The 8,538-nt window shown below is 53.2% G+C and overlaps 1 protein-coding gene across 1 annotated transcript in view; it reads right to left on the reverse strand.

Annotated features, from left to right (window-relative positions):
- Positions 1-8,538, reverse strand: part of ARIH2 (ariadne RBR E3 ubiquitin protein ligase 2) — a 26,644-nt gene that overhangs the window by 2,050 nt on the left and 16,056 nt on the right. Inside the window, exons 4-12 of the mRNA XM_010154581.1 lie at positions 8,037-8,184; positions 7,243-7,364; positions 6,246-6,355; positions 5,137-5,254; positions 3,677-3,727; positions 3,557-3,578; positions 1,909-2,060; positions 990-1,133; positions 614-682 (exon numbers count right to left, since the gene is read on the reverse strand). Of these exons, the coding sequence (XP_010152883.1) occupies positions 614-682; positions 990-1,133; positions 1,909-2,060; positions 3,557-3,578; positions 3,677-3,727; positions 5,137-5,254; positions 6,246-6,355; positions 7,243-7,364; positions 8,037-8,184 (936 nt within the window). The remainder of the gene's footprint in view (positions 1-613; positions 683-989; positions 1,134-1,908; positions 2,061-3,556; positions 3,579-3,676; positions 3,728-5,136; positions 5,255-6,245; positions 6,356-7,242; positions 7,365-8,036; positions 8,185-8,538) is intronic.

The following is an 8,538-nucleotide window of genomic DNA, read 5'->3' on the forward strand; positions in this document are numbered from 1 at the left end:
AGGGACTCTTAACCGCCACTGGGCGCAGTAACTTGTCCCATGGGCACAGCCAGGTCCAGAAGAGAACATCTGCCCACAGCCTCAGCGAACACACACGAAGCCATGGGGAGAGATTGGATAACGGGTTTTTCCAGAGAGCTGAGCCAAAGGAATCACCTCTTCAGTGAATTCAGGGTTACTTCTGGGCCTGTTCAGCCCGTGGGTGCACCAAGCCAGCGAGGAACTTAGAGCAGGGATAAAAAGCAAAGCTACACCCTGATTCACGGCTGGAAAAGCTATCCTCCATCAGCTCTCCACATGAAATATGGCCCACAGCACTGTGGTAAATCTTACCGAGGGACAAACACCCACCTTCCAGCCCCAGATCATTCCGGACAAATTGCCTGTTAGTGCAAGTGCAGTGAAACGCCCTTGGAAATTAACGTATCAGGGACTGAGCTGCTGGTCAACTCAAAGCGAAGAGCAAAGGTGCAAACCCACCTACTATTTGTCCTGTCCTTGCCTCAAACTCAGGACTATTCTCGCAGACACTGCCGAGCTCTGGAATTCAGCCCAGCTTGCTCTCGGCTACACCCCAAAAAGCTATCGGCGAAAAAAGAGCAAAACATCTTACCAGTTTCTTCCTGGGACCAGACTCCATGTAGTAGGCATACGGATACGTGTACTGCAGGGTGTAACGACACTGTCCGGGGGCGGGGGGAAGAGAGAGAAAAGAAGGATGAGAGTCTCAGACTACACAGCTCGGCACTACGGGGCAAGAAGCTGCCGCCCGCAAGGACGACCGGACACTTGACGGTGGGATTTCCTACACCGTCCTCGGAAGAACTTCTGCAGTTAAAGTCAAACTTCACGGGGCTCACTCGAAGATGGTTTTGGGCTGGTCCATGTCCTGGACCAGAGGTGCTGTCCCGCATACCCGCAACCCCCGAGCTCGCTTGGTGTGGTGAATTTAGCACACTCTTCTCTGTGCCAAAGACACAACTACCCACCTTTGCAAGTAGCTTTGCAGCATTTTGTAGGTATTGCCAGTCTATCCACGTTCCCAGGTTGTTCATAACTCTCTCTTGGATTTTCTCCTGGATTCGCTGGTATGTCTGTGCCTCCAGCTGCAGGCTCTTGTTGTGATTCTCCCACTGCGAGGGGTGGGGAGACAGGGAAAGAAAAAACAGCATGAGACCGGGGCACCGCTGTGGTACCAGCACAAGCTCTAGCAAGCAGAAATTGAGGTGGGGCAGGAGTCCAGCAAGGCAAGACATGCTGCGGGAAGGAACAGCAAGGCAGCACCTCCGGCAGCAAGAGGCGGAGGTCGTACGCAACGGACTGCGAGCAGCAAGGCGCGGGGAGGAAACCCAGCTCCTCGGAGCGGGAATGCCCGCTGGGCGCACGGTGGCCTCGTGCCAAGGTGGAAAGTGGCGGCGATTCCCCTGCGTGAAGGATTTCTATAGGCAGGTCAAGAGTTTAACAGCGAACACGCGCTCGGTGAACCCCGACATCCGTGTGCACGCCGTAAACGTGGCCACTTCCCACAGCCTGGTCTGAGAGCCAGGAATGAACACATTTATTTTACTGCAGGATTTGGCTGACGGGATAAGGAATAAAGGATTGGAGCAATATCCACCTTCTGCAGAGCACTCAGCCCGCAGGAACACAGTAGTGGCACCCAGGTAACACTGATTTTCCCTGGCACAAGGAAATACAGGGGCGAATATGATTCGCTTTGGGTAGGACATGACTGGTTTGGATGGGACCTGCAGGGCAGGATTTTGAGTGAAAACCAATGGGGCCTGAAAATTCCGCGCAGATTCTATTTGGGCAGTTTCTTGCACGGAGGTTGCTGGCAATGACCTTTGCACCAGGCAGGGAGCATTAAAAGGCTACAGCAGCTCTGGCCAAGGAGATGTCTCCTACCCTCTCAAAATAGAACAAGTACTTCTTAAGGGCCTCCCTGGCCTGTGCTTGCTGACTCTGGTTTACAATATCAGGATTCTCTTTGTACCGACTGCATTCGTAGTACTCGCTGCCGTGAGTCTTCCAGTCTCCCAGACACATCCAACAGAAGTCTGCAGAAAACAGCGAAAAACCCACTGTGACGCGCAGAAAAAACCCACCTCCAAGAACGCAAAGCTTCAGGAGACACAGCCCATCTGTTCTCAGATATTTCTGCTCAGCCAAGAAACATACATTTGGCATCATCTCGCGTCACGGAACACAGTAGTGAGCCAAAAAACCCAGCCCTTCTTGAAGATTTTCATTGTGCAGCCTCCCGTGCAGCTACGGAAAGTAAATCCCAAAGTGCTGCATCCTGTGCACCAGGACCAGCGAGCAGAACGGTGCGGAGCCCTGCTGTCCCCCTAGGTTAACGAAGAGGAAGGCTGCGGTCTTATCCGAGAGGTGCATCCCCCCCCCCACTGGCATACTGCCCCAGGCAGACCTCCGGCTGAATAAAACACCCACAGGCAAATCCAAAAGTGAACTAACTCCTGGAAAAGAGCCTGCCCTCAGTTCCCTCGAGGAGGGAACCACGCGGGTAACTTCTGGCGTCAGTGGTTTGTGACACTGCAGGTTAGGAGCCACTGCACTGGGAAGCAAGTGGAGGAAAGGGAGCAACAGCAAAACCCGTGTGACAGTTTCCCGATTTCAGCGCGAGGCTGGGAGTGTTCTGCTGGGAAGGAAAAAAGACGGAGGTGAAGTTGCTACAGTAGGAATCACTTCTGTGTTACTCATTGTAAGGGACTGCCATTGGTATTTGCGGGGGTCGCCGGTCACCGTGGTACCGCGGCTCCTGCCTGCCTGCCCTTCCCACAGAGCTCCATCAAAGCACGGCCCGTGCTGCTGAGGACCCCAGAGCAAAGGAAATGACAGGGGACAGTAGTCTTTTATCATCTCCCAAATAAGGCTCTGGTATTATTGCATTTCCTAGTGGCACGCTTCACTTAGAGGGCTGGGTACAAACTATCTCTCTGCAAGGCAACGGAAATTAATTCTGCCATGAAAGGTGCGTGCAAGAGCAGGCTGTCGTTCTGTAGGACCACACAATGGGCCAAAGACCCTCGGGCTGCTGATTGCACAGGGGTGGACCGAGAAGTCCAACAGACAGCGTTATGCAGAACGATGCACAGCTCCGGCAGTTTCATCTGGGCTGAAGCTCATTATTTGCATCCCTAAGCAGAAGGGCTTAAGCTGATCTGAGCAAACGGCTTGGTTCTGGCAGTGTTTTTAGCTGACAACACAGACGATTACGTGGAAAGCATTTAATACTCTCCTCTGAGATGGATTCCACTGCTAATATTACGGCGGAGACAGAGACTCCTCTGTACAAAGGGCATGTCAGAGAGGGAGCCAACCAGCACGGGGCCAGAACCCAGCTGAGATGGCAGCCAGCGAGGGAAAAACCAAACGCTATCGCACACAACCCGGTTATTAATATCCCGTTCACCTTTTACTAGGGGGAAAAATATTTCAGTCAGTGTTCACAATTTGCCTCCATATCACCAAAAAAAGAGAGGATAGCATCACTAACAGACTGCAGAGGAAAGTGTTTCCAAATCCTACTCACCATGCTTGCACTTGGAGCATTGCTGAAAAAGAAGAGACAGGAGGCACTGGTTAGTGCGAAGTGGGGGGAAAACGACTGCTGAGAACAAGGAGGGGCTGAGGCGTGGAGGGAATTGCTCACCATGTGATTGCAGCCTCCGTTCTTTTCAATACAGATATTGCACTTGGGACACTGGGGAAACAGAAGCATTTGTTAGATCCAGCCCTGTCTCCAGTCGCCTTCTGGAGAACAACACTAGCGTCGTTATTCCCCTCCTGCCTGGTTTGGTTTTAATATGCATATACAGAATATTAACATCTACACAGCCTGCCTCCCCCCAGCCCGACAGCTCCGTTTGAAACGGAGGCAGAAAGGCAAAGCCAGGGAAGTTGCGCTGCAGCACGGGGCTGCCTGCTCGAGGAAATACGTTTGCTGCTGTCACTCCCTGCAGAACTGGAGGGCTGAGTTACCTTTAGCAGGTGCTCAGGAAAAGGGACATAACTAGTTCACACACAGCAGGCTACAGCAGTACCAGCTCCATACCCTGCCCTCAGCAGCTGCGGAGGGATGACACTTGGCCAGCTGCAGAGGACCGGGCTGAGCGCAGGGAGAGCTGCGTGCTCCTCCGCTCCGTCGGCGGCCCACTGCTGCCCCGGGGGGCCAAGGTCGGTTACACTTGCCGGGTTGCACAGGTAGGAAGAAGGCAGTGAGTGTTTGCTGCCTTTTATGAAGTTTACTGGCAGGCAAAACGTACCAGGACCACGCTGTGTGTAACAGAGCCTTGTTTCTGCACACGAGGACGGCAGAAACAATGCCACCACATGCTGACACCTCCTCCAAAGAAGGGAATTGGAGATCTCTGGATAAGCACCCCCTTTCCTAACACAACTGAAGCCCGCAGGTGCTCAGCACTGCCACAGCTGTCCCTGGCTGGGGTGGGACAACTGCCAGCTAAGGACTCCTCTAAGTCAGGCCCCAAAATTTCCAGAAGTCCAACCTGCAGACAGCTAAGCTAGAGGATAAAGGCAGTATATCTGTAATTTAGCAAGACAATTCTACAGGTAGACTAGAGTGCACAATATGGAATACTATTTATTTTTCTTGGGTGTAAATCTACTAGCAATACTTCAATTTACAGACTTCATCTACCCTGTTTTGCTGCCCTTGCCAAATCAAGACCACCTCCCTCCCCTGCAAGTTCACGGCACTCCACACTCCTTCAGGTTTAACACCACTGGTGCCTTACTTGGTACTGACTCTGCACTTACTACACTCTCCTTCCACTTGCAGCACATCCTCCCTGACCTCCAGGAAGTAGCCGCAGCTCTTGCCGGCGGGAGGGCAGCCCACCTGGCTGCCAAAGGCATTCACCCCAGGTCTGCAATAAGGACCGCCAGGTCCTCTGCGCAGGAGGGCAGCTGGATGTCCCCCACAAAGCGCTCCCAAGGCATTCAGGGGTGTTCTACCACAGTCCCGAGGGAGCTGTGAGAAACTGCAGGCTGTGAAAGGGCAGCACGCAAGGCTACACCGACACAGAATCCTATCTTGCTTCCCAGGCAGGGCCAGAGGCCAAGAAAAAGCATGCAGGTGCTTGTCCTTACATCTTTAGTGTGAGCACTGATGTAATTGGCTGTTTCGGAGTCATCTGCACACTTGGTGAGCCATTTCCGAATGGTAGCGCAGTCTGTGGGTGCGTGGTACATCTGCCGACACTTAAAGCTTAAAAAAAAAGAAAAAAAGACATTGATTTCCAAGAAAATGACTCAAGAATTGAGGTTTCCTGATGACCAACCTCCGGGAGGCCAAGCGAGGGTAAGGGACGCAAACGCACTTGTGTGTTACTGGAGTGCAAGGACCAAGGCTGAACGATAAACCCCCACCCTCCTGTGCAGAAGCTGGAGTCAGGAAGAGGCAACCGAGGCCTTTTCTGACAAATCACGTGTCTGAGGGCTGACACATCCCTCCCTGCAGCCTCCCTATGTCTGCTCCAACATGACTGCAGGGCCTGGGCCGTACCAGCGGCTCTACAAGCAGCCCGAGTCCAGTGGCAGATGCCAGGCTCCTGCAGCAGCATGACCTTAGCAGCCCCTGTGAGCCCAGTAAGCTGGGTCTCTAAATCCCTCGTGTTGTGCACCACTTTTTCAACAGCAGCCGTTCTGGACACCCAGGAGCAGAAGACACTTCTGCAGCCCTGCAAGCTCTTTTCTCTGCTCCCACATACACTTGAGGTCAGCCAAGGAACATCAGTGTTCCTGCCCAGCAGGAACGTATTCCTGCATGAGCCTCAGAACACACCAAGACTCTGGGAGGCAAATACTTGTAATAGACGTAAAATCTCAGTACCAGCAGAGAGCAGTGAGCCCTCCACATCCTCTACCAGAATCTCTACCGGTTGCTACGTCTGTACCAAAATTTGTAACCCAGCCAAAATATGCCAACGGTAGATTTGTAACCCCTCCGTTACCCGAGCCCTGCACCCCTGGCTGTGAGAACACCCAACCCCCAGGGAGTTTAGGGAGCGAGGGGATGGCTGACCACCTGCAGAAGCCAGACCCCAAGGGTCCAGTTACTCAAGGTAACTCAAGTTACAAACAACTCCAGCAGAGCATGCGAGGTGCTCCTACACACGGACCCTGCTGGCAAGCAGACGGAGGAGCTGTGAGGACAGCACACACGTTCCCCGTGCCCTTTAACCTTCTCTCTTTCTTACCAGAAGACCTCATTGCAACGATTGCACTGCACTCGCCGGGCTTTTGGCTCTTGTACCTGTATGACCATAGGGCAGTCTGCACCAGGGCACAGCTGCAGCTGGTAATGGCTCTGTGAACAGACCAAGAGGGTGGGATCAGCAGGCGGGCGAGCAGAGCGTTGCCTGTTCGGCTTTAACCATTCCCATTCCTCAAACCCGTACCAGTCAGGTATTTCTTGTCGAAAAAGAGTGAACACTCTCACCAGGTCTCGGCTAAGAGAGGAGACAAACCTCTTCCACATTAGGAAAGGGAGTATTAGTTACTTACAGCTTCCCTGGAACAGGGAATTCACACGGAGTGTTACAGACCAAGTAAGCACAGCAACACAACCAAGACACAGCAGTTTTACCCCATGGAGCTCCTTGCCCATTCCCTCTTTACACTCCAGAATGTATTTAGCTGCTCTCCTGTGCTGGCTGTTCCCTCCCAAAGGGTCTCTTCTCAAAGAGAGGGGACACCACTCATACTGCTTCTTGAGTGTTTTGTCTGTTCTCAGCCACCAGAATACCTCCTGCCCACTTAGCCTTAACAATCGCTGCTTTCATTTCAATAAACCTCACACAGAGTGTTTCTGAGCAAGGCAGTTCAGATGGGCCACACTGAGTGACTTATTTTTCAGAACCTAAAGTATCTATGCAGGAGCAAGAGGCACTTTAAAACTCGGACTGAAGTTTGGAGTTCCCGGCAGCAACATTCTGAGAATTCTGCTTCAGGAACAGAGCCAGGCACCAGCCAAGGAGCTACCGGGTGACCTTCCAGCAGAATTTACTTTTGGCAACCTGCTAGAGCATTTTGTCAGCACGGCTGTCCTGCAGGAACAGCCACATCATGTTTATCAGGGAGAGCTGTGCCGCAGTTACTGCGTTTCTAATCAAAGATGCAAGACACTTCAAGCAAAATTTCTGCAAGTCATTGGTGAACTGGCCCTGGGTGCCTGAAAACTGAGAGACACGGTACCTCCACATAGTCCCTGAAGAGGTAGCGCCTGTATTTGTCTTTCAGCTCTTCACTAGGCAGCAATGGAAACACAAAGTCTTCGGGTGTCCGGAGTAGGCAGTCCTGAGCCATGCAGGAGACCCCTGAGAAGAAAAAGCCACGTTTTAGCCCGGTGCAGCTCATGCGAGGGAGCGAATGCAGAGCGCTCGGCAGTCTCCTAGGTGCCATCTGTTGTTGTGGCAAGAGGGACACAACTGTGAAACAAATCCATCAGGGCTGCTGAAAAGCTGGAGCCCAACTGTCTTCACCGGAAGACAGGGCGCGTGTGCATCCAGCACCGGCGAGTGCTTCAACCAGAACTCGCAAGGTCAGACACTGAAAGTGGAAAACGGCATGGTACTGCCAGGCCAGCACGAAGGACAGGCGAGGAAAAGCCCAAAGCAACTACTGGCTTCTTCCCAGCACACAGGGAACAGACGTTTGCATCCACCAGCACCCCAGGGGTGGCACGAGAGATGCAAACTCAAAGTGCAGCAGATCTGCAGCTTCTAACGTGTTCCAGTCCTGTCCGTGAGATCACAAGGGGATGGACCTATGGATTTGCATGTTTGGTTAGGCCGGAGTAGCGCTCTCCTGGTGGTATGCCAACACTAACCAGGGATTGGGGAACGGCCACGGTTCAAGATCAGGTTGTCACAAATACTCCACGGTCCATTCTCTCATCACCGAGATGTTTCAGACCGAGTCAGCCAGTCATCAGCACAAGGGTCAACACGGCACGTACGGACGCGGCAGCACACCCGCCTTGCACTCACCGACTCCCACGCCGTCCTTGACAAGCACTGTACAATGCTGCTCCCAGCAGCTGCGACAGAACTGGTGCTGGCAAGCCAGGGAGAGCAGGTTCTCCTTCCGGACAAACTGCATGCACACCGCGCAGTGATGGGAGGAATGTACCATTGCCTGGGAGAGACACAAAGCAGTGTTCCGGTGAAAGCTCCCCGGCTCGCCCAGAGTTCTCACCGCATCCGACGGTGCCCGCATCACCGTCATTGTGCCAATGGTCTCAGGCGAGCTCCAGGCTGGAGCGGGGTCATGGGGTGCTGGGGTGCCCCAGTCACTCCTTCTCCCCAGCCTCTTTAATCTCCCAGGGCACAACAGGCACCGAACAGCTCCTGCCTCTAACCCAGTGCTACCCAGAACCCAACTTTGCTTTCTGGGTTCTTATCTCACCTTGCTTGAAAAACAGGGAAATACACAGAATCACAGAATGGTTTGGGTTGGAAGGGACCTTAAAGCCCCCCCAGTCCCCCCCCC

This window comes from Eurypyga helias, unplaced genomic scaffold, assembly GCF_000690775.1.
Source record: "Eurypyga helias isolate BGI_N326 unplaced genomic scaffold, ASM69077v1 scaffold34236, whole genome shotgun sequence".
In the NCBI taxonomy this organism is placed as follows: Eukaryota; Metazoa; Chordata; class Aves; order Eurypygiformes; family Eurypygidae; genus Eurypyga; species Eurypyga helias.